Genomic DNA, 26,156 nt, shown 5'->3' with positions numbered 1-26,156 from the left:
GAGTTTCCAGGTTCTTACCGTTGGGCCACGTTGTCCTCTGGGTCCAGATTTACCAGCGATACCCTGAAAAACAACCACACAAACATCTTTATTCGTGAGACCTGGGGGGGGGGGGGGGGGGGGGGGGGGGATCTCAAACAAACAATCAAACTTGATATAAGAGAAATAGAAAGGATACATTGACTATATATATTGACTGATAAACATGAGGTAAACAGTAATTACAGATTAATCTATACACACAAAGTTAAGATCATTCAAACACACTATAGCTCCCTCAGACAGACAGACTGCTCTGTGGATGAATGAGATAAAACGATCTGCAACATCTTTTAGAGAAATAAATCTGAAAATCAGGGCACGCGGTGAGTTGACATATACCCACATTACCCAGAGTTACTTAAAGTTGACAGCGTGACCTGCCTGTCAGCTCTGGCATATCGGCTCCTGATGTGTCTAGGGTTAATGTCCCAAATGGCACTCTATTCCCTATTTAGTGCACTAGGTCCCCATAGATCCCTGGTGTAAAGTAGTGCACTAAATAGGGAACAAGGTACCATTTGGGATGTAGACTAAGTGTCTGTCTACTTCTCACTCCTCACCGTTTGTCTGTCTGTCTGTCTGTCTGTCTGTTTGAGAGGAAAGGAGCCTCTTTTACCAATTCCCTCTCCCCCTTCTTACTCCCCCCCCCCCTCTTCTCCTCTCTCCCTCCCCTCTCCTCCCTCCTCTCATCCTCTCTTCACTGGACTCCTGCTGGGCAGTGCTAGACTTCGATGTTCCACTCCACTTCCCCTACTATTGAGTTGTACTGACTTGATTATTTACTTTGGCAGTAGTTCTTGAATTGACTTGTCCTACTTTACTTTGGCAGTAGTTCTTCTTGACGCTACTTGTGCTACTTTACTTTGGCAGTAGTCCTTCATGAATCTACTTGTCGTACTTTACTTTGACAGTAGTCCTTCATGAATCTACTTGTGCTACTTTACTTTGGCAGTAGTCCTTCATGAATCTACTTGTGCTACTTTACTTTGGCAGTAGTCCTTCATGAATCTACTTGTCGTACTTTACTTTGACAGTAGTCCTTCTTGAATCTACTTGTCATACTTTACTTTGACAGTAGTTTTTCTTAATCCTACTTGGAGGTTAAGGAATGTAGTTCCACAAGAGTATTTCAGACTGGTGTCCTAGAGGTGTCCTTGCTAAATTCCCAATCTGGCCCTCAAACCATCACGGTCACCTAAAAATCCCCAGTTTACAATTGGCTCATTCATCCCCCCCTCCTCTCCCCTGTAACTATTCCCCAGGTCGTTGCTGCAAATGAGAACGTGTTCTCAGTCAACTTACCTGGTAAAATAACTGATCATTAAATACATAGAAGAGGGTGAAGAGACATGTTACGAGACATGTTACGAGACATGGAATGATCTAAAGAGCCTCACCCTTCCTCCTTTCTCTCCGTTGGAGCCGAGGAATCCAGGGAAGCCACTGGAGCCCTGTGAACGGAGAGGTGGTTAGAGAACAGAAGGAACTATACAGGGATAGTTAGAGATGAAGAAGAGAAATGGATAGAGAGATGAAGAAGAGAGAGGAATGGAGAGAGGTGGATAGAGAGGAAGATAGAGAGATGAAGAAGAGAAATGGATAGAGAGATGCAGAAGAGAAATGGATAGAGAGATGCAGAAGAGAAATGGATAGAGAGAGGAATGGAGAGAGGTGGATAGAGAGAGGAAGAAGAGAGGGATAGAGAGATGGATAGAGAGATGGATAGAGAGATGAAGAAGAGAGATGGATAGAGAGATGAAGAAGAGAGATGGATAGAGAGATGAAGAAGAGAGATGGATAGAGAGATGAAGAAGAGAGATGGATAGAGAGATGGATAGAGAGATGAAGAAGAGAGTTGGATAGAGAGATGGATAGAGAGATGGATAGAGAGATGAAGAAGAGAGTTGGATAGAGAGATGGATAGAGAGATGAAGAAGAGAGATGGATAGAGAGATGGATAGAGAGATGAAGAAGATAGATGGATAGAGAGATGAAGAAGAGAGATGGATAGAGAGATGGATAGAGAGAGGAAGAAGAGACATGGATTGAGAGATCGATAGAGAGATGAAGAAGAGAGATGGATAGAGAGAGGAATGGAGAGATGAAGAAGAGAGATGGATAGCGAGATGGATAGAGAGAGGAAGAAGAGAGACGGACAGAGAGAGGAAGAGCGGACAGGAATAGATACTACATTTCAAGTGACCTCTGTCCAATATAATCAAGCCTCACACAGAATAGAAAGTGACACAGGGCTAAAAGAGTCTCGCTGAAAAACCTAAGAGGCGCTAGCTTGTTAGCACACAGTTGGAAACGAAGACATATGAGAGAAAGACGAGGTTGGTCCTGTTTGACACACATCAGCCGTTTAGCTGTTGCCACATTGACGGCCATCACAATACCAGTCCAATAAACGACCCGCGGGACTAGGTAGCACGACCCGGCAAAGTGCTCCCTTTGGCATGATAATTACCATGTTGACTAAAGAATGAAACCCATAGGAGTTTACCAATGTGGTATCCCTTCAAGTAGCATTGAAAATACAGATACATTAAGAAAAAGAGTTATACCCCGACCACTATATTATTCAATTATTGCACTAACACTGCTCGTGCGAGCCAACCAGCATCCGCGTTGCCAAGAACTAAAATAGAAGTCAGTTCTATTTGTGACGCAGATCACGCTGCAAGTCCTGCCTCTCCCACCTCCTCATTGGTTTTGTCACGACTTCCGCCGAAGTTGGCTCCCCAGCCTGTTCGGGCGGCGCTCGGCGGTCGTCGTCACCGTCCTACTAGCCGCTACCGATCCCTTTTTCGTTTGTCTGTAAGGTTTTTGTCTTATCAGTTTCACCTGTGTTTATTTTGGTTTAATAAGCTTCCCTATATGTAGTAGTTTGACCCGCCCTTGTTTTGTGCGGGATTGTCTTAATGTTATGTGTGAGCATGTTAGGTAGTGGTGGATTGTCTCTATGTTATGTGTGTGCATGTTAGGTAGTGGTGGATTGTCTTAATGTTATGTGTGTGCATGTTAGGTCGTGGTGGGTTGTCTCTATGTTACAAGTGTGCATGTTAGGTCGTGGTGGATTGTCTTAATGTTATGTGTGTTCATGTTAGGTCGTGGTGGATTGTCTTAATGTTATGTGTGTGCATGTTAGGTCGTGGTGGGTTGTCTCTATGTTACAAGTGTGCATGTTAGGTCGTGGTGGATTGTCTTAATGTTATGTGTGTTCATGTTAGGTCGTGGTGGATTGTCTTTATGTTATGTGTGTTCATGTTAGGTAGTGGTGGATTGTCTCTATGTTATGTGTGTGCATGTTAGGTAGTGGTGTATTGTCTCTATGTTACGTGTGTTCATGTTAGGTAGTGGTGGATTGTCTTTATGTTATGTGTGTGCATGTTAGGTAGTGGTGGATTGTCTCTATGTTATGTGTGTGCATGTTAGGTAGCTAAATTGCCATAAATGTTTAATGCTTTTCGACCTGTCCCGCAAATTAATATATTCGGTTCAGAGTTTGTTTTGATATTTTAACCTGCGTGTCGTGATCACGTTTGGTGTGGGGGGACAAAATACATTGATACGGGATGACGCAGCCGGTCTGGGTTCCGTGTTATAGTGGATGTGCTTCATAGCACATAGACATGCACTCTCATACAGTGAATACATCTGTCTACCTGTGTATGTGTGACTGTGCTATCTGTGAGGACAGTGACTGTGCTACTTGTGAGGACAGTGACTGTGTTATTTGTGAGGACAGTGACTGTGTTATCTGTGAGGACAGTGACTGTTCTATTTGTGAGGACAGTGACTGTGCTATTTGTGAGGACAGTGACTGTTCTATTTGTGAGGACAGTGACTGTTCTATTTGTGAGGACAGTGACTGTTCTATTTGTGAGGACAGTGACTGTGCTATTTGTGAAGACAGTGACTGTGCTATTTGTGAGGACAGTGACTGTGCTATTTGTGAGGACAGTGACTGTGCTATTTGTGAGAACAGTGACTGTGCTAATTGTGAGGACAGTGACTGTGCTATTTGTGAGGACAGTGACTGTGTGCTATTTGTGAGGACAGTGACTGTGCTATTTGTGAGGACAGTGACTGTTCTATTTGTGAGGACAGTGACTGTGCTATTTGTGAGGACAGTGACTGTTCTATTTGTGAGGACAGTGACTGTGCTATTTGTGAGGACAGTGACTTCTAATTGTGAGGACAGTGACTGTGCTATTTGTGAAGACAGTGACTGTGTGCTATTTGTGAGGACAGTGACTGTTCTATTTGTGAGGACAGTGACTGTGCTATTTGTGAGGACAGTGACTGTTCTATTTGTGAGGACAGTGACTGTGCTATTTGTGAGGACAGTGACTGTTCTATTTGTGAGGACAGTGACTGTGCTATTTGTGAGGACAGTGACTTCTAATTGTGAGGACAGTGACTGTTCTATTTGTGAGGACAGTGACTGTGCTATTTGTGAGGACAGTGACTGTGCTACTTGTGAGGACAGTGACTGTGCTACTTGTGAGGACAGTGACTGTGCTATTTGTGAGGACAGTGACTGTGCTATTTGTGAGGACAGTGACTTCTAATTGTGAGGACAGTGACTGTGCTATTTGTGAGGACAGTGACTGTGCTATTTGTGAGGACAGTGACTGTGCTATTTGTGAGGACAGTGACTGTGCTATTTGTGAGGACAGTGACTGTGCTATTTGTGAGGACAGTGACTGTGCTACTTGTGAAGACAGTGACTGTGCTATTTGTGAGGACAGTGACTGTGCTATTTGTGAGTACAGTGACTGCTATTTGTGAGGACAGTGACTGTGCTATTTGTGAGGACAGTGACTTCTAATTGTGAGGACAGTGACTGTTCTATTTGTGAGGACAGTGACTGCGCGATTTGTGAGGACAGTGACTGTGCTATTTGTGAGGACAGTGACTGTGCTATTTGTGAAGACAGTGACTGTGCTATTTGTGAGGACAGTGACTGTTCTATTTGTGAGGACAGTGACTGTGCTATTTGTGAGGACAGTGACTTCTAATTGTGAGGACAGTGACTGTTCTATTTGTGAGGACAGTGACTGTGCTATTTGTGAGGACAGTGACTGTGCTACTTGTGAGGACAGTGACTGTGCTACTTGTGAGGACAGTGACTGTGCTATTTGTGAGGACAGTGACTGTGCTACTTGTGAAGACAGTGACTGTGCTATTTGTGAGGACAGTGACTGTGCTATTTGTGAGGACAGTGACTGTGCTATTTGTGAGGACAGTGACTGTGCTATTTGTGAGGACAGTGACTTCTAATTGTGAGGACAGTGACTGTTCTATTTGTGAGGACAGTGACTGCGCTATTTGTGAGGACAGTGACTGTGCTATTTGTGAGGACAGTGACTGTGCTATTTGTGAAGACAGTGACTGTGCTATTTGTGAGGACAGTGACTGTGCTATTTGTGAGGACAGTGACTGTGCTACTTGTGAGGACAGTGACTGTGCTACTTGTGAGGACAGTGACTGTGCTATTTGTGAGGACAGTGACTGTGCTACTTGTGAGGACAGTGACTGTGCTATTTGTGAGGACAGTGACTGTTCTATTTCTGAGGACAGTGACTGTGTTATTTGTGAGGACAGTGACTGTGTTATTTGTGAGGACAGTGACTGTGTGCTATTTGTGAAGACAGTGACTGTGCTATTTGTGAGGACAGTGACTGTGCTATTTGTGAGGACAGTGACTGTGTTATTTGTGAGGACAGTGACTGTGCTATTTGTGAGGACAGTGACTGTGCTATTTGTGAGGACAGTGACTGTGCTATTTGTGAGGACAGTGACTGTGTTATTTGTGAGGACAGTGACTGTGCTATTTGTGAGGACAGTGACTGTGCTACTTGTGAGGACAGTGACTGTGCTATTTGTGAGGACAGTGACTGTGCTATTTGTGAGGACAGTGACTTCTATTTGTGAGGACAGTGACTGTGCTATTTGTGAGGACAGTGGCTGTGCTATTTGTGAGGACAGTGACTGTGCTACTTTTGAGGACAGTGACTGTGCTATTTGTGAGGACAGTGACTGTGCTATTTGTGAGGACAGTGACTGTGCTATTTGTGAGGACAGTGACTGCGCTATTTGTAAGGACAGTGACTGTGCTACTTGTGAGGACAGTGACTGTGCTATTTGTGAGGACAGTGACTGTTCTATTTGTGAGGACAGTGACTGTGTGCTATTTGTGAGGACAGTGACTGTGCTATTTGTGAGGACAGTGACTGTGCTATTTGTGAGGACAGTGACTGTGCTATTTGTGAGGACAGTGACTGTGCTATTTGTGAGGACAGTGACTGTGCTATTTGTGAGGACAGTGACTGTGCTATTTGTGAGGACAGTGACTGTGCTACTTGTGAGGACAGTGACTGTGCTATTTGTGAGGACAGTGACTGTGCTATTTGTGAGGACAGTGACTGTGCTATTTGTGAGGACAGTGACTGTGCTATTTGTGAGGACAGTGACTGTGCTACTTGTGAGGACATTGACTGTGCTATTTGTGAGGACAGTGACTGTGCTATTTGTGAGGACAGTGACTGTGCTATTTGTGAGGACAGTGACTGTGCTATTTGTGTGTACAGTGACTGTGCTATTTGTGAGGACAGTGACTTCTATTTGTGAGGACAGTGACTGTGCTATTTGTGAGGACAGTGACTGTGCTATTTGTGAGGACAGTGACTGTGTTATTTGTGAGGACACTGACTTCTAATTGTGAGGACACTGACTGTTCTATTTGTGAGGACAGTGACTGTGCTATTTGTGAGGACAGTGACTGTGCTATTTGTGAGGACAGTGACTGTGCTATTTGTGAGGACAGTGACTGTGCTATTTGTGAGGACAGTGACTGTGCTATTTGTGAGGACAGTGACTGTCCTATTTGTGAGGACAGTGACTGTGCTACTTGTGAGGACAGTGACTGTGCTACTTGTGAGGACAGTGACTGTGCTATTTGTGAGGACAGTGACTGTGCTACTTGTGAGGACAGTGCCTGTGCTATTTGTGAGGACAGTGACTGTTCTATTTCTGAGGACAGTGACTGTGTTATTTGTGAGGACAGTGACTGTGTTATTTGTGAGGACAGTGACTGTGTGCTACTTGTGAAGACAGTGACTGTGCTATTTGTGAGGACAGTGACTGTGCTATTTGTGAGGACAGTGACTGTGTTATTTGTGAGGACAGTGACTGTGCTATTTGTGAGGACAGTGACTGTGCTGTTTGTGAGGACAGTGGCTGTGCTATTTGTGAGGACAGTGACTGTGCTACTTGTGAGGACAGTGACTGTGCTATTTGTGAGGACAGTGACTTCTATTTGTGAGGACAGTGACTGTGCTACTTGTGAGGACAGTAACTGTGCTATTTGTGAGGACAGTGACTGTGCTATTTGTGAGGACAGTGACTGTTCTATTTGTGAGGACAGTGACTGTGCTATTTGTGAGGACAGTAACTGTGCTATTTGTGAGGACAGTGACTGCGCTATTTGTGAGGACAGTGACTGTGCTATTTGTGAGGACAGTGACTGTTCTATTTGTGAGGACAGTGACTGTGCTATTTGTGAGGACAGTGACTGTTCTATTTGTGAGGACAGTGACTGTGCTATTTGTGAGGACAGTGACTGTGCTACTTGTGAGGACAGTGACTGTGCTATTTGTGAGGACAGTGACTGTGCTATTTGTGAGGACAGTGACTGTGCTATTTGTGAGGACAGTGACTGTGCTATTTGTGAGGACAGTGACTGTGCTACTTGTGAGGACAGTGACTGTGCTATTTGTGAGGACAGTGACTGTGCTACTTGTGAAGACAGTGACTGTGCTATTTGTGAGGACAGTGACTGTGCTACTTGTGAGGACAGTGACTGTGCTATTTGTGAGGACAGTGACTGTGCTACTTGTGAGGACAGTGACTGTGCTATTTGTGAGGACAGTGACTGTGCTATTTGTGAGGACAGTGACTGTGCTATTTGTGAGGACAGTTACTGTGCGACTTGTGAAGACAGTGACTGTGCTACTTGTGAGGACAGTGACTGTGCTACTTGTGAGGACAGTGACTGTGCTATTTGTGAGGACAGTGACTGTGTTATTTGTGAGGACAGTGGCTGTGCTACTTGTGAGGACAGCATTAAGAAAAACAGTGGTGACAGCTAGGAAGGGAGAAGGATCTCTTTGGCTTAATTATTTTTTTATCACATCGTTGCAAGTTCTGCTAAACTAAACAGTGAGAAGAGGGGAGAAGAGGAGGAGAGGGGAGGGGAGGAGGAGAAGAGGGGAGAAGAGGAGGAGGAGGAGAGGGGAGGAGAGGAGGAGGAGAAGGAGAGGGGATAAGAGGAGGAGAGGAGGGGAGAAGAGGAGGAGGGGAGGGGAGAAGAGGAGAGGAAGGATAAGAGAAGAAAGGAGAGCTGGAAAAGGCAGGAGAGAAGGAGAGGAGAAGGAGAGGGGATAAGAGGAGGAGAGGAGGGGAGAAGAGGAGGAGGGGAGGGGAGAAGAGGAGAGGAAGGATAAGAGAAGAAAGGAGAGCTGGAAAAGGCAGGAAAGAAGGAGAGGAGGAGAGGAGAAGAGGAAAAGATAGCAGCCAAGTTTGATTTGCACTTCACTCACAAGACAGACAAAGCGATTGCAAATAGCTTGGTGAATTAACACTGGGAGAAAGCTGTTAACAGAGACTGCCAGAGCCACGCAGCAACAGTAATAACCCTCAGTCACTTGTTTACAGAGGGAAGAAAAGGGAGAGGTCAAATCAACTCCAAACCTCGGCGACCTACCTTTTCATACACTATGAACATTTCTAAATGTAGATGTTTTCTTTATTTCCTAATCAGGGACTGGTTTCTGAACAACTCCCCCGGGGCATAGTGACTGAATCACTCTGTTTAGCCAACTGTTCCACTGACATAGTGTCTGTCCCAAAGTGACAGAGGTGTCTGTCCCAAAGTGACAGAGGTGTCTGTCCCAAAGTGACAGGGTTGTCTGTCCCAAAGTGACAGGGGTGTCTGTCCCAAAGTGACAGAGGTGTCTGTCCCAAAGTGACAGAGGTGTCTGTCCCAAAGTGACAGGGTTGTCTGTCCCAAAGTGACAGGGGTGTCTGTCCCAAAGTGACAGGGGTGTCTGTCCCAAAGTGACAGGGTTGTCTGTCCCAAAGTGACAGGGGTGTCTGTCCCAAAGTGACAGGGGTTTCTGTCCCAAAGTGACAGGGGTTTCTGTCCCAAAGTGACAGGGGTGTCTGTCCCAAAGTGACAGGGGTTTCTGTCCCAAAGTGACAGGGGTGTCTGTCCCAAAGTGACATAGTGTCTGTCCCAAAGTGACAGGGGTGTCTGTCCCAAAGTGACAGGGGTGTCTGTCCCAAAGTGACAGGGGTGTCTGTCCCAAAGTGACAGGGGTGTCTGTCCCAAAGTGACAGGGGTGTCTGTCCCAAAGTGACAGGGGTGTCTGTCCTGAAGTGACAGGGGTTGTCTGTCCCAAAGTGACAGGGGTGTCTGTCCCAAAGTGACAGGGATGTCTGTCCCAAAGTGACAGGGGTGTCTGTCCCAAAGTGACAGGGGTGTCTGTCCCAAAGTGACATAGTGTCTGTCCCAAAGTGACAAGGGTGTCTGTCCAAAAGTGACAGGGGTGTCTGTCCCAAAGTCACAGGGTTGTCTGTCCCAAAGTGACAGGGGTGTCTGTCCCAAAGTGACATAGTGTCTGTCCCAAAGTGACAGGCTTGTCTGTCCCAAAGTGACAGGGGTGTCTGTCCCAAAGTGACAGGGTTGTCTGTCCCAAAGTGACAGGGGTGTCTGTCCCAAAGTGACAGAGGTGTCTGTCCCAAGTTGAACCCTATTCACTTGATAGTGCACTAATTTTAACCAGGGCCCAAAAGGCTGATTCATAAATACAGGAAGGAGTATGGACAGGTGATGACATCAGCAGATGCCTCATTGGATAACTCAGGATGAGTAGAAGATGGGTAGGAGGAAGAGTCAGCAATATAAACACACACACACACGCATTCACTCACTCAATTACTTACACACACACACACACACACACACTCATACATACACACGCACGCACACACTCAAGCACACAAACAGGCACGCACACACACACCCTGTTTTCACATACCTTAGGTCCTTGTCTTCCTGGGTAACCGGGTAACCCGGGGACACCAAGTTTACCCTAAACAACAACAAAGAAAATACAGGTTCTTAAAAACAGATCAAGATAGGGAGGTTAGTGGTACTGGTAGTGGTAGGTTAGTGGTACTGGTAGTGGTAGTGGGAGGTTAGTGGTACTGGTAGTGGTAGGTTAGTGGTACTGGTAGTGGTAGGGGTAGTGGTACTGGTAGTGGTAGGGGTAGTGGTACTGGTAGTGGTAGGGGTAGGTTAGTGGTACTGGTAGTGTAGTGGTAGTGGTACTGGTAGTGGTAGGGGTAGGTTAGTGGTACTGGTAGTGGTAGTGGTAGTGGTAGGTTAGTGGTAGGGTTAGTGGTACTGGTAGTGGTAGGTTAGTGGTAGTGGTAGGTTAGTGGTAGTGGTAGTGGTAGGTTAGTGGTACTGGTAGTGGTAGGTTAGTGGTAGGGTTAGTGGTAGTGGTAGTGGTAGTGGTAGTGGTAGTGGTAGTGGTAGTGGTAATGTTAGTGGTAGGGTTAGTGGTACTGGTAGTGGTAGGTTAGTGGTAGGGTTAGTGGTAGTGGTAGTGGTAGTGGTAGTGGTAGTGGTAGTGGTAGTGGTAGGGGTAGGGTTAGTGGTACTGGTAGTGGTAGGTTAGTGGTAGGGTTAGTGGTAGTGGTAGTGGTAGTGGTAGTGGTAGTGGTAGTGGTAGGGGTAGTGGTAGTGGTACTGGTACTGGTAGTGGTAGGGGTAGTGGTAGGGTTAGTGGTAGTGGTAGTGGTACTGGTAGTGGTAGGGGTAGTGGTAGTGGTACTGGTACTGGTAGTGGTAGTGGTAGTGGTAGGGTTAGTGGTACTGGTAGTGGTAGGTTAGTGGTAGGGTTAGTGGTAGTGGTAGTGGTAGTGGTAGTGGTAGTGGTAGTGGTAGGGGTAGTGGTAGTGGTACTGGTACTGGTAGTGGTAGGGGTAGTGGTAGGGTTAGTGGTAGTGGTAGTGGTACTGGTAGTGGTAGGGGTAGTGGTAGGGTTAGTGGTAGTGGTAATGTTAGTGGTAGGGTTAGTGGTAGTGGTAATGTTAGTGGTAGGGTTAGGGTTAGTGGTAGTGGTACTGGTAGTGGTAGGGTTAGGGTTAGTGGTAGTGGTAGTGGTAGTGGTAGTGGTAGTGGTACTGGTAGTGGTAGTGGTAATGTTAGTGGTAGGGTTAGTGGTAGTGGTAGGGTTAGTGGTAGTGGTAGTGGTAGTGGTACTGGTAGTGGTAGGGGTAGTGGTACTGGTAGTGGTAGTGGTAGTGGTAGGGGTAGTGGTAGTGGTACTGGTAGTGGTAGGGGTAGTGGTAGTGGTACTGGTAGTGGTAGGGGTAGTGGTAGTGGTAGTGGTAGTGGTAGGGGTAGTGGTAGTGGTAGTGGTCATGGTAGTGTTAGTGGTAGTGGTAGTGGTAGTGGTAATGTTAGTGGTAGGGTTAGTGGTAGGGTTAGTGGTAGTGGTAGGGTTAGTGGTAGGGTTAGTGGTAGGGTTAGTGGTAGTGGTAGGGTTAGTGGTAGGGTTAGTGGTAGGGTTAGTGGTAGGGTTAGTGGTAGTGGTAGGGTTAGTGGTAGGGTTAGTGGTAGTGGTAGGGTTAGTGGTAGTGGTAGGGTTAGTGGTAGGGTTAGTGGTAGTGGTAGTGGTAGTGGTAGGGTTAGTGGTACTGGTAGTGGTAGGGTTAGTGGTAGTGGTAGGGTTAGTGGTACTGGTAGTGGTAGTGGTAGGGTTAGGGTTAGTGGTAGGGTTAGTGGTAGGGTTAGTGGTAGGGTTAGTGGTAGGGTTAGTGGTAGTGGTAGGGTTAGTGGTAGGGTTAGTGGTAGTGGTAGGGTTAGTGGTAGTGGTAGTGGTACTGGTAGTGGTAGGGGTAGTGGTAGTGGTAGTGGTAGTGGTAGTGGTAGTGGTAATGTTAGTGGTAGGGTTAGTGGTACTGGTAGTGGTAGGTTAGTGGTAGGGTTAGTGGTAGTGGTAGTGGTAGTGGTAGTGGTAGTGGTAGTGGTAGGGGTAGGGTTAGTGGTACTGGTAGTGGTAGGTTAGTGGTAGGGTTAGTGGTAGTGGTAGTGGTAGTGGTAGTGGTAGTGGTAGTGGTAGGGGTAGTGGTAGTGGTACTGGTACTGGTAGTGGTAGGGGTAGTGGTAGGGTTAGTGGTAGTGGTAGTGGTACTGGTAGTGGTAGGGGTAGTGGTAGTGGTACTGGTACTGGTAGTGGTAGTGGTAGTGGTAGGGTTAGTGGTACTGGTAGTGGTAGGTTAGTGGTAGGGTTAGTGGTAGTGGTAGTGGTAGTGGTAGTGGTAGTGGTAGTGGTAGGGGTAGTGGTAGTGGTACTGGTACTGGTAGTGGTAGGGGTAGTGGTAGGGTTAGTGGTAGTGGTAGTGGTACTGGTAGTGGTAGGGGTAGTGGTAGGGTTAGTGGTAGTGGTAATGTTAGTGGTAGGGTTAGTGGTAGTGGTAATGTTAGTGGTAGGGTTAGGGTTAGTGGTAGTGGTACTGGTAGTGGTAGGGTTAGGGTTAGTGGTAGTGGTAGTGGTAGTGGTAGTGGTACTGGTAGTGGTAGTGGTAATGTTAGTGGTAGGGTTAGTGGTAGTGGTAGGGTTAGTGGTAGTGGTAGTGGTAGTGGTACTGGTAGTGGTAGGGGTAGTGGTACTGGTAGTGGTAGTGGTAGTGGTAGGGGTAGTGGTAGTGGTACTGGTAGTGGTAGGGGTAGTGGTAGTGGTACTGGTAGTGGTAGGGGTAGTGGTAGTGGTAGTGGTAGTGGTAGGGGTAGTGGTAGTGGTAGTGGTCATGGTAGTGTTAGTGGTAGTGGTAGTGGTAGTGGTAATGTTAGTGGTAGGGTTAGTGGTAGGGTTAGTGGTAGTGGTAGGGTTAGTGGTAGGGTTAGTGGTAGGGTTAGTGGTAGTGGTAGGGTTAGTGGTAGGGTTAGTGGTAGGGTTAGTGGTAGGGTTAGTGGTAGTGGTAGGGTTAGTGGTAGGGTTAGTGGTAGTGGTAGGGTTAGTGGTAGTGGTAGGGTTAGTGGTAGGGTTAGTGGTAGTGGTAGTGGTAGTGGTAGGGTTAGTGGTACTGGTAGTGGTAGGGTTAGTGGTAGTGGTAGGGTTAGTGGTACTGGTAGTGGTAGTGGTAGGGTTAGGGTTAGTGGTAGGGTTAGTGGTAGGGTTAGTGGTAGGGTTAGTGGTAGGGTTAGTGGTAGTGGTAGGGTTAGTGGTAGGGTTAGTGGTAGTGGTAGGGTTAGTGGTAGTGGTAGGGTTAGTGGTAGGGTTAGTGGTAGTGGTAGGGTTAGTGGTAGGGTTAGTGGTAGTGGTAGGGTTAGTGGTAGGGTTAGTGGTAGTGGTAGGGTTAGTGGTAGGGTTAGTGGTAGTGGTAGGGTTAGTGGTAGTGGTAGGGTTAGTGGTAGTGGTAGGGGTAGGGTTAGTGGTAGGGTTAGTGGTAGTGGTAGGGTTAGTGGTAGTGGTAGGGTTAGTGGCAGTGGTAGGGGTAGGGTTAGTGGTAGGGTTAGTGGTAGTGGTAGGGGTAGGGTTAGTGGTAGTGGTAGGGTTAGTGGTAGTGGTAGGGTTAGTGGTAGTGGTAGGGTTAGTGTTGTGGTAGAGTTAGTGGTAGTGGTAGTGGTAGGGTTAGTGGTAGTGGTAGGGTTAGGGTTAGTGGTAGTGGTAGGGTTAGTGGTAGTGGTAGTGGTAGTGGTAGTGAAAGTGGTAGTGGTACTGGTAGTGGTAGTGGTAGGGTTAGTGGTAGTGGTAGGGTTAGTGGTAGTGGTAGTGGTAGTGGTATTGGTAGGGTTAGTGGTAGTGGTAGGGTTAGTGGTAGTGGTAGGGTTAGTGGTAGGGGTAGTGGTAGTGGTAGGGTTAGTGGTAGTGGTAGGGTTAATGGTAGTGGTAGGGTTAATGGTAGTGGTAGGGTTAGTGGTAGGGTTAGTGGTAGTGGTAGTGGTAGGGTTAGTGGTAGTGGTAGGGTTAATGGTAGTGGTAGGGTTAGTGGTAGTGGTACTGGTAGGGTTAGTGGTAGGGTTAGTGGTAGTGGTAGTGGTAGTGAAAGTGGTAGTGGTACTGGTAGTGGTAGGGTTAGTGGTAATGGTAGGGTTAGTGGTAGTGGTAGGGTTAGTGGTAGTGGTAGTGGTAGTGGTAGGGTTAGTGGTAGGGTTAGTGGTAGTGGTAGGGTTAGTGGTTGTGGTAGTGGTAGTGGTAGTGAAAGTGGTAGTGGTAGTGGTACTGGTAGTGGTAGGGTTAGTGGTAATAGTAGTGGTAGTGGTAGGGTTAGTGGTAGTGGTAGGGTTAGTGGTTGTGGTAGTGGTAGTGGAAGGGTTAGTGGTAGTGGTAGTGGTAGTGGTAGGGTTAGTGGTTGTGGTAGTGGTAGTGATAGTGGTAGTGGAAGTGGTAGTGGTACTGGTAGTGGTAGGGTTAGTGGTTGTGGTAGTGGTAGTGGTAGGGTTAGTGGTAGTGGAAGTGGTAGGGTTAGTCATAATGGTAGTGGTAGTGGTAGGGTTAGTGGTAGTGGTAGGGTTAGTGTTTGTGGTAGGGTTAGTGGTAGTGATAGTGGTAATGGTAGGGGTAGTGATAGTGGTAGGGTTAGTGATAGTGGTAGGGTTAGTGGTTTGGTAGTGGTAGGGTTAGTGGTAGTGGTAGGGTTAGTGGTAGGGTTAGTGGTAGTGGTAGGGTTAGTTGTTGTGGTAGTGGTAAGGTTAGTGGTAGTGGTAGGGTCAGTGGTAGGGTTAGTGGTAGTGGTAGTGATAGTGGTAGGGTTAGTGATAGTGATAGAGGTATAAATAGTGGTAGGGTTAGTGGTAGTGGTAGTGGTAGGGTTAGTGGTAGTGATAGTGGTAGTGTTAGTGGTAGGGTTAGTGGTAGTGATTGTTTTAGTGACAGTTTTAGTGATAGTGACAGTTTTAGTGATAGTGGTAGTGGTAGTGGTAGGGTTAGTGATAGTGATAGTGGTAGTGGTAGTGGTAGTGGTAGGGTTAGTGGTAGGGTTAGTGGTAGGGTTAGTGGTAGTGGTAGGGTTAGTGGTAGGGTTAGTGCTAGTGATAGTGATAGTGGTAGGGTTAGTGGTAGTGATTGTTTTAGTGACAGTTTTAGTGATAGTGACGATCGTGATTGTGAGGTGTCAGTACCTTCTCTCCAGCCGACCCGATGGGGCCAGCCTCTCCGTTGGGGCCGGATCGACCTTTGGGGCCTTCAGGTCCGTCTTCACCTCTGGTTCCTAGGACACCGAGCTCTCCCTTGTCTCCCTTGATGCCCATGTCACCCTTGAAACCTGGAAAACCATCCTCTCCCTGAAAAAACACAGGAAATAGAAATATATGCATTTTTTTCACTGAGCAGTGGGTTATCTTGGACTATTCTAGAATATCACCGTCATATTAATAATTTAAAAAGTAAAAAAAAAAAGCAAACTCTTTTTAATTATTATTATTTTTTTTACATGAGCAGCCAGGCTTTAGAAGCATACGCTGTAAACTTGGGGTGATAAATGGTGACATCTAGTGGTAGCATGGTGAATTGCAGAGTTACAGAATATTGTGATCTCCTGACATCATCCGGTCAGACCTGAGAATGCAGTTGGCATGTGTTTCTCAACAACCCTTGTACAGAATATGGTGCAGACCGCAATTCCGGGCGTTTCTTAATTTTTGTGTTCCCTGATATTGAGGATATGCCCATTGATACAATGCCATTGATCAGTTAGGGTGTTATAAGACTGATGTTTTCTCGACACAGATGATTTGTTTATATGGCAGGTTAGGAGACTGATGTTAAGGTGAGGAAAAGGGTTAGGCTTAGCTACAATGCTATAGTTGTCAACAACTGTTGTCCCCGCCGACGCGAAAGAACCAACCATAGACCAAGGTCCAGCATTAATGGTATCAAGAAACGCCTATATCAGAAAGCACCCTTAGGCCTCCTGAGTGGCGCAGCAGTGATAGAGGCGTCACTACAGATCCGGGTTCGATCCCAGGCTGTGTCGCAGCCGGCCGCACAATTGGCCCAGCATCGTCCGGGGTTAGGGGAGGGTTTTCCTGTTTCCTGTTTCCTCCTTGTACCCTTGTGTTCTAGCGACTCATTGTGACGGCCCGGGCGCAGTGCACGCTGACTTCGGTCGCCAGCTGGACTGTGTTTCCTCCGACACATTGGTGCGGCTGGCTTCCGGGTCAAGCGAGTAGTGTGTCAAGAAGCAGTGAGGCTTGGCAGGGTCGTGTTTTTGGGGGACGCATAGGCTCTCGACCTTCAAAACTGTCCCTAGACTGTATGGGAGTTGCAGCGATGGGACAAGGCTGTAACTACCAATTCGGGGAGGATAAAGGGGTAAAAAAGTACAACAACAAAAAAAAAGAAAGCACCCCTTAATTGCGCTCTGCATTTTCACACAGAAACAACTTCAAGAGGCTATCCTTCCCAAATAGCACTAAGGGACTCTACCACACTATTACCGTCTTGGGGTTCTACTGAGTCCTCGTACCTACTGGGACTAAGCAGTGGTGATGTCAGACAGACCTTTTCATACATAACCTCCTGTTTGTCCTGTTTTTTTTTTAACAGTCTCACTGTGTAGCCTAGTGGTTAGAGTGTAGGGACGGCAGGTAGCCTAGTGGTTAGAGTGTAGGGACGGCAGGTAGCCTAGTGGTTAGAGTGTAGGGACGGCAGGTAACCTAGTGGTTAGAGTGTAGGGACGGCAGGTAACCTAGTGGTTAGAGTGTAGGGTCGGCAGGTAGTCTAGTGGTTAGAGTGTAGGGACGGCAGGTAGGCTAGTGGTTAGAGTGTAGGGACGGCAGGTAGACTAGTGGTTAGAGTGTAGGGACGGCAGGTAGACTAGTGGTTAGAGTGTAGGGGCGGCAGGTAGCCTAGTGGTTAGAGTGTAGGGACGGCAGGTAGCCTAGTGGTTAGAGTGTAGGGACGGCAGGTAGCCTAGTGGTTAGAGTGTAGGGACGGCAGGTAGCCTAGTGGTTAGAGTGTAGGGGCGGCAGGTAGCCTAGTGGTTAGAGTGTAGGGACGGCAAGTAGCCTAGTGGTTAGAGTGTAGGGACGGCAGGTAGCCTAGTGGTTAGAGTGTAGGGGCGGCAGGTAGCCTAGTGGTTAGAGTGTAGGGACGGCAAGTAGCCTAGTGGTTAGAGTGTAGGGACGGCAGGTAGCCTAGTGGTTAGAGTGTAGGGACGGCAGGTAGTCTAGTGGTTAGAGTGTAGGGACGGCAGGTAGTCTAGTGGTTAGAGTGTAGGGACGGCAGGTAGCCTAGTGGTTAGAGTGTAGGGACGGCAGGTAGTCTAGTGGTTAGAGTGTAGGGGTAGCAGGTAGTCTTGTGGTTAGAGCTTTGGACTAGTAACCGGAAAGGTTGCAAGATCGAATCCCCAGAGCTGACAAGGTAAAAATATGTCGTTCTGCCCCCTGAACAAGGCAGTTAACCCACTGTTCCTAGACCAGTTAACCCACTGTTCCCCTGTTCCTAGACCAGTTAACCCACTGTTCCCCTGTTCCTAGACCAGTTAACCCACTGTTCCTAGACCAGTTAACCCACTGTTCCTAGACCAGTTAACCCACTGTTCCTAGACCAGTTAACCCACTGTTCCTAGACCAGTTAACCCACTGTTCCTAGGCCAGTTAACCCACTGTTCCTAGACCAGTTAACCCACTGTTCCTAGACCAGTTAACCCACTGTTCCTAGGCCAGTTAACCCACTGTCCCTAGGCCAGTTAACCCACTGTCCCTAGGCCAGTTAACCCACTGTTCCTAGGCCAGTTAACCCACTGTTCCTAGGCCAGTTAACCCACTGTCCCTAGGCCAGTTAACCCACTGTTCCTAGACCAGTTAACCCACTGTCCCTAGGCCAGTTAACCCACTGTTACTAGGCCAGTTAACCCACTGTCCCTAGGCCAGTTAACCCACTGTTCCTAGACCAGTTAACCCACTGTCCCTAGGCCAGTTAACCCACTGTTCCTAGACCAGTTAACCCACTGTTCCTAGGCCAGTTAACCCACTGTTCCTAGACCAGTTAACCCACTGTTCCTAGGCCAGTTAACCCACTGTTACTAGGCCAGTTAACCCACTGTCCCTAGGCCAGTTAACCCACTGTTCCTAGACCAGTTAACCCACTGTCCCTAGGCCAGTTAACCCACTGTTCCTAGACCAGTTAACCCACTGTTCCTAGACCAGTTAACCCACTGTTCCTAGGCCAGTTAACCCACTGTCCCTAGGCCAGTTAACCCACTGTCCCTAGGCCAGTTAACCCACTGTTCCTAGGCCAGTTAACCCACTGTTCCTAGGCCAGTTAACCCACTGTCCCTAGGCCAGTTAACCCACTGTTCCTAGACCAGTTAACCCACTGTCCCTAGGCCAGTTAACCCACTGTTACTAGGCCAGTTAACCCACTGTCCCTAGGCCAGTTAACCCACTGTTCCTAGACCAGTTAACCCACTGTCCCTAGGCCAGTTAACCCACTGTTCCTAGACCAGTTAACCCACTGTTCCTAGGCCAGTTAACCCACTGTTCCTAGACCAGTTAACCCACTGTTCCTAGGCCAGTTAACCCACTGTTACTAGGCCAGTTAACCCACTGTCCCTAGGCCAGTTAACCCACTGTTCCTAGACCAGTTAACCCACTGTCCCTAGGCCAGTTAACCCACTGTTCCTAGACCAGTTAACCCACTGTTCCTAGGCCAGTTAACCCACTGTTCCTAGGCCAGTTAACCCACTGTTACTAGGCCAGTTAACCCACTGTCCCTAGGCCAGTTAACCCACTGTTCCTAGACCAGTTAACCCACTGTCCCTAGGCCAGTTAACCCACTGTTCCTAGACCAGTTAACCCACTGTTCCTAGGCCAGTTAACCCACTGTTCCTAGACCAGTTAACCCACTGATCCTAGGCCAGTTAACCCACTGTTCCTAGACCAGTTAACCCACTGTTCCACTGTTCCTAGACCAGTTAACTCACTGTTCCTAGACCAGTTAACCCACTGTTCCTAGACCAGTTAACCCACTGTTCCACTGTTCCTAGACCAGTTAACCCACTGTTCCACTGTTCCTAGACCAGTTAACCCACTGTTCCACTGTTCCTAGACCAGTTAACCCACTGTTCCTAGACCAGTTAACCCACTGTTCCTAGACCAGTTAACCCACTGTTCCTAGACCAGTTAACCCACTGTTCCACTGTTCCTAGACCAGTTAACCCACTGTTCCACTGTTCCTAGACCAGTTAACCCACTGTTCCTAGAACAGTTAACCCACTGTTCCTAGGCCAGTTAACCCACTGTTCCACTGTTCCTAGACCAGTTAACCCACTGTTCCTAGGCCAGTTAACCCACTGTTCCACTGTTCCTAGACCAGTTAACCCACTGTTCCTAGACCAGTTAACCCACTGTTCCCCTGTTCCTAGACTAGTTAACCCACTGTTCCCCTGTTCCTAGACCAGTTAACCCACTGTTCCCCTGTTCCTAGACCAGTTAACCCACTGTTCCCCTGTTCCTAGAACAGTTAACCCACTGTTCCCCTGTTCCTAGACCAGTTAACCCACTGTTCCCCTGTTCCTAGACCAGTTAACCCACTGTTCCTAGACCAGTTAACCCAAATCAAATCAAATCAAATCAAATTTTATTTGTCACATACACATGGTTAGCAGATGTTAATGCGAGTGTAGCGAAATGCTTGTGCTTCTAGTTCCGACAATGCAGTAATAACCAACAAGTAATCTAACTAACAATTCCAAAACTACTGTCTTGTACACAGTGTGAGGGGATAAAGAATATGTACATAAGGATATATGAATGAGTGATGGTACAGAGCAGCATAGGCAGATACAGTAGATTGTATCGAGTACAGTATATACATATGAGATGAGTATGTAAACAAAGTGGCATAGTTAAAGTGGCTAGTGATACATGTATTACATAAGGATACAGTCGATGATATAGAGTACAGTATATACGTATGCCTATGAGATGAATAATGTAGGGTAAGTAACATTATATAAGGTAGCATTGTTTAAAGTGGCTAGTGATATATTTACATCATTTCCCATCAATTCCCATTATTAAAGTGGCTGGAGTTGAGTCAGTGTCAGTGTGTTGGCAGCAGCCACTCAATGTTAGTGGTGGCTGTTTAACAGTCTGATAGCCTTGAGATAGAAGCTGTTTTTCAGTCTCTCGGTCCCAGCTTTGATGCACCTGTACTGACCTCGCCTTCTGGATGATAGCGGGGTGAACAGGCAGTGGCTCGGGTGGTTGATGTCCTTGATGATCTTTATGGCCTTCCTGTGACATCGGGTGGTGTAGGTGTCCTGGAGGGCAGGTAGTTTGCCCCCGGTGATGCGTTGTGCAGACCTCACTACCCTCTGGAGAGCCTTACGGTTGAGGGCGGAGCAGTTGTCGTACCAGGCGGTGATACAGCCCGCCAGGATGCTCTCGATTGTGCATCTGTAGAAGTTTGTGAGTGCTTTTGGTGACAAGCCGAATTTCTTCAGCCTCCTGAGGTTGAAGAGGCGCTGCTGCGCCTTCTTCACAATGCTGTCTGTGTGAGTGGACCAATTCAGTTTGTCTGTGATGTGTATGCCGAGGAACTTAAAACTTGCTACCCTCTCCACTACTGTTCCATCGATGTGGATAGGGGGGTGTTCCCTCTGCTGTTTCCTGAAGTCCACAATCATCTCCTTAGTTTTGTTGACGTTGAGTGTGAGGTTATTTTCCTGACACCACACTCCGAGGGCCCTCACCTCCTCCCTGTAGGCCGTCTCGTCGTTGTTGGTAATCAAGCCTACCACTGTTGTGTCGTCCGCAAACTTGATGATTGAGTTGGAGGCGTGCGTGGCCACGCAGTCGTAGGTGAACAGGGAGTACAGGAGAGGGCTCAGAACGCACCCTTGTGGGGCCCCAGTGTTGAGGATCAGCGGGGAGGAGATGTTGTTGCCTACCCTCACCACCTGGGGGCGGCCCGTCAGGAAGTCCAGTACCCAGTTGCACAGGGCGGGGTCGAGACCCAGGGTCTCGAGCTTGATGACGAGCTTGGAGGGTACTATGATGTTGAATGCCGAGCTGTAGTCAATGAACAGCATTCTCACATAGGTATTCCTCTTGTCCAGATGGGTTAGGGCAGTGTGCAGTGTGGTTGAGATTGCATCGTCTGTGGACCTATTTGGGCGGTAAGCAAATTGGAGTGGGTCTAGGGTGTCAGGTAGGGTGGAGGTGATATGGTCCTTGACTAGTCTCTCAAAGCACTTCATGATGACGGAAGTGAGTGCTACGGGGCGGTAGTCGTTTAGCTCAGTTACCTTAGCTTTCTTGGGAACAGGAACAATGGTGGCCCTCTTGAAGCATGTGGGAACAGCAGACTGGTATAGGGATTGATTGAATATGTCCGTAAACACACCGGCCAGCTGGTCTGCGCATGCTCTGAGGGCGCGGCTGGGGATGCCGTCTGGGCCTGCAGCCTTGCGAGGGTTAACACGTTTAAATGTCTTACTCACCTCGGCTGCAGTGAAGGAGAGACCGCAAGTTTTCGTTGCAGGCCGTGTCAGTGGCACTGTATTGTCCTCAAAGCGGGCAAAAAAGTTATTTAGTCTGCCTGGGAGCAGGACATCCTGGTCCGTGACTGGGCTGGATTTCTTCCTGTAGTCCGTGATTGACTGTAGACCCTGCCACATGCCTCTTGTGTCTGAGCCGTTGAATTGAGATTCTACTTTGTCTCTGTACTGACGCTTAGCTTGTTTGATAGCCTTGCGGAGGGAATAGCTGCACTGTTTGTATTCGGTCATGTTACCAGACACCTTGCCCTGATTAAAAGCAGTGGTTCGCGCTTTCAGTTTCACTGTTCCTAGACCAGTTAACCCACTGTTCCACTGTTCCTAGACCAGTTAACCCACTGTTCCCCTGTTCCTAGACCAGTTAACCCACTGTTCCTAGACCAGTTAACCCACTGTTCCTAGACCAGTTGACCCACTGTTCCTAGACCAGTTAACCCACTGTTCCACTGTTCCTAGACCAGTTAACCCACTGTTCCCAGGCCGTCATTGAAAATAAGAATTTGTTCTTTAACGGACTTGACTAGTTAAATAAAGGTAACAAAATAAAAAATGACGACTAGAGAGGAAAACCAAACTGGAGACATTAGATGGAACGTGTAGAGCAGCTGGGAACTACAATGGCAGCCAATCAAGCTACTATCAGATCACAGCACCTAACACATTCTCCTTCATTCCAGCTGAACGTCCTACACCCCATTACTACCCAAATGAGCTGAAGCCTTTCAAGCCTGATAGACATTTAAGGGGTTTTCAGATCTGCCTGCTAAAAAGGCTTGACAAAAAAATAGTGTGGAATTACAAATATGAGACATGTCTTTTGTCCCAAAATGGCACACTATGCACTACATTTGACCAGAGCCACATGGGTAGTAGTGCACTATATAGGGAATAGGGTGCCATTTTGGGACGTACATATGGTGAAGGTAGAAGTAGACATTTCCCCTCTCAGATATTACCTTATCCACCCCCATAATGGTTTAGGTTATGATTGAACGTTGGGTAATCCGATCCTCGATCTGTGGTTGAGAACCACTTCTACCTCCAACACAAATATGAGGCGGCCATTTTGTAAATGTCCGCCATGCTAAAGAAGACACTGGCGTTGTTTACCTTTTCTCCTCCACCGCCTTTAAGACCCCTGACGCCCTCAGCACCCTGTAGGAGGGAGCAGAGGATCAAAGACGACTCAACACAACATGAGATGCAAGAATGTTTAACACATATATACTATAATAATATTTAATAGATATATACTATAAGAATGTAAGAATGTTTAACACATATATACTATAATAATATTTAATAGATATATACTATAAGAATGTAAGAATGTTTAATCGATATATACTATAAGAATGTAAGAATGTTTAATTAATAGATACTGTATATACTGTAAGAATGTATAATCGATTTAATGCTATAAGAATGTTTCATAGATATATACTATAACAATGTTTAATAGATATATACTCTAAGAATGTATCAACTCAGCATTTAGATGTTTTACACTTAAAAAAAGAGGGTGAGCATGACACAACTGCTAATCAATCAATCAATCAAGCTAAGGTCAACAGAAAGGTCAAAGGGTGTGACCCCTGAAGGGTCGTTACCTTGACACCGCGAGGGCCAGGGTAGCCAAGAGAACCCTGAGGACCAGGATGACCCTACCATAACAAAACAAGACAATGGCGTAACATAACAGATGAGGTATGAATTAATAAAAGATTTAAATAAATGAAATCAGACTTACGACGCCTCCTTTCATTCCAGGAGGACCCTCCTTCCCTGGGTGACCCTGGAAGAAACATTCATACTATATTATTTGGCATTTTACTATATTACACACCAATACTATATGGTATGGCATTATTAACATACTACTATACTACAACTACTACTATACCAATACTATATGGTCTGGCATTATTTACATAATACTATACTACAACTACTACTATACCAATACTATATGGTATGGCATTATTAACATACTACAACTACTACTATACCAATACTATATGGTATGGCACTATTAACATACTACAACTACTACTATGCCAATACTATATGGTATGGCATTATTAACATACTATAACTACTACTATACCAATACTATATGGTATGGCACTATTAACATACTACTATACTACAACTACTACTATACCAATACTATATGGTCTGGCATTATTTACATAATACTATACTACAACTACTACTATACCAATACTATATGGTATGGCATTATTTACATACTACAACTACTACTATACCAATACTATATGGTATGGCATTATTTACATACTACTATACTACAACTACTACTATACCAATACTATATGGTATGGCATTATTTACATAATACTATACTACAACTACTACTATACCAATACTATATGGTATGGCATTATTTACATACTACAACTACTACTATACCAATACTATATGGTATGGCATTATTAACATACTACTATACTACAACTACTACTATACCAATACTATATGGTATGGCATTATTAACATACTACAACTACTACTATACCAATACTATATGGTATGGCACTATTAACATACTACAACTACTACTATACCAATACTATATGGTATGGCACTATTAACATACTACTATACTACAACTACTACTATACCAATACTATATGGTATGGCATTATTAACATACTACTATACTATAACTACTACTATACCAATACTATATGGTATGGCATTATTTACATACTACAACTACTACTATACCAATAATATATGGTATGGCACTATTAACATACTATAACTACTACTATACCAATAATATATGGTATGGCACTATTAACATACTACTATACTATAACTACTACTATACCAATACTATATGGTCTGGCATTATTAACATACTACAACTACTACTATACCAATACTATATGGTATGGCACTATTAACATACTATAACTACTACTATACCAATACTATATAGTATGGCACTATTAACATACTACAACTACTACTATACCAATAATATATGGTATGGCACTATTAACATACTACTATACTACAACTACTACTATACCAATACTATATGGTATGGCATTATTAACATACTATAACTACTACTATACCAATACTATATGGTATGGCACTATTAACATACTACAACTACTACTATACCAATACTATATGGTATGGCACTATTAACATACTACTATACTACAACTACTACTATACCAATACTATATGGTCTGGCATTATTTACATAATACTATACTACAACTACTACTATACCAATACTATATGGTATGGCATTATTTACATACTACAACTACTACTATACCAATACTATATGGTATGGCATTATTTACATACTACTATACTACAACTACTACTATACCAATACTATATGGTATGGCATTATTAACATACTACTATACTACAACTACTACTATACCAATACTATATGGTATGGCACTATTAACATACTACAACTACTACTATACCAATACTATATGGTCTGGCACTATTAACATACTGCAACTACTACTATACCAATAATATATGGTATGGCACTATTAAGATACTACTATACTACAACTACTACTATACCAATACTATATGGTATGGCACTATTAACATACTACAACTACTACTATACCAATACTATATGGTCTGGCACTATTAACATAATACTATACTACAACTACTACTATACCAATACTATATGGTATGGCATTATTAACATACTACAACTACTACTATACCAATACTATATAGTATGGCACTATTAACATACTACAACTACTACTATACCAATACTATATGGTATGGCACTATTAACATACTACTATACTACAACTACTACTATACCAATACTATATGGTATGGCATTATTAACATACTACTATACTATAACTACTACTATACCAATACTATATGGTATGGCATTATTTACATACTACAACTACTACTATACCAATAATATATGGTATGGCACTATTAACATACTATAACTACTACTATACCAATAATATATGGTATGGCACTATTAACATACTACTATACTATAACTACTACTATACCAATACTATATGGTCTGGCATTATTAACATACTACAACTACTACTATACCAATACTATATGGTATGGCACTATTAACATACTATAACTACTACTATACCAATACTATATAGTATGGCACTATTAACATACTACAACTACTACTATACCAATAATATATGGTATGGCACTATTAACATACTACTATACTACAACTACTACTATACCAATACTATATGGTATGGCATTATTAACATACTATAACTACTACTATACCAATACTATATGGTATGGCACTATTAACATACTACAACTACTACTATACCAATACTATATGGTATGGCACTATTAACATACTACTATACTACAACTACTACTATACCAATACTATATGGTCTGGCATTATTTACATAATACTATACTACAACTACTACTATACCAATACTATATGGTATGGCATTATTTACATACTACAACTACTA

At 45.2% G+C, this 26,156-nt stretch overlaps 1 protein-coding gene across 1 annotated transcript in view; it reads right to left on the bottom strand.

The window, feature by feature from the left end:
* Nucleotides 1–26,156, bottom strand: part of LOC139386696 (collagen alpha-1(XI) chain-like) — a 216,715-nt gene that overhangs the window by 46,651 nt on the left and 143,908 nt on the right. The window contains exons 27-33 of the mRNA XM_071132517.1: nucleotides 23,384–23,428; nucleotides 23,244–23,297; nucleotides 22,744–22,788; nucleotides 15,248–15,409; nucleotides 10,152–10,205; nucleotides 1,440–1,493; nucleotides 19–63 (exon numbers count right to left, since the gene is read on the bottom strand). Coding sequence (XP_070988618.1) covers nucleotides 19–63; nucleotides 1,440–1,493; nucleotides 10,152–10,205; nucleotides 15,248–15,409; nucleotides 22,744–22,788; nucleotides 23,244–23,297; nucleotides 23,384–23,428 — 459 coding nt within the window. The remainder of the gene's footprint in view (nucleotides 1–18; nucleotides 64–1,439; nucleotides 1,494–10,151; nucleotides 10,206–15,247; nucleotides 15,410–22,743; nucleotides 22,789–23,243; nucleotides 23,298–23,383; nucleotides 23,429–26,156) is intronic.

Source organism: Oncorhynchus clarkii, chromosome 28 (genome assembly GCF_045791955.1).
Source record: "Oncorhynchus clarkii lewisi isolate Uvic-CL-2024 chromosome 28, UVic_Ocla_1.0, whole genome shotgun sequence".
Classification (NCBI taxonomy): domain Eukaryota; kingdom Metazoa; phylum Chordata; class Actinopteri; order Salmoniformes; family Salmonidae; genus Oncorhynchus; species Oncorhynchus clarkii.
Note: the sequence above shows the minus strand (reverse complement) of the source record. Positions and strands in the feature narration are given on the sequence as shown.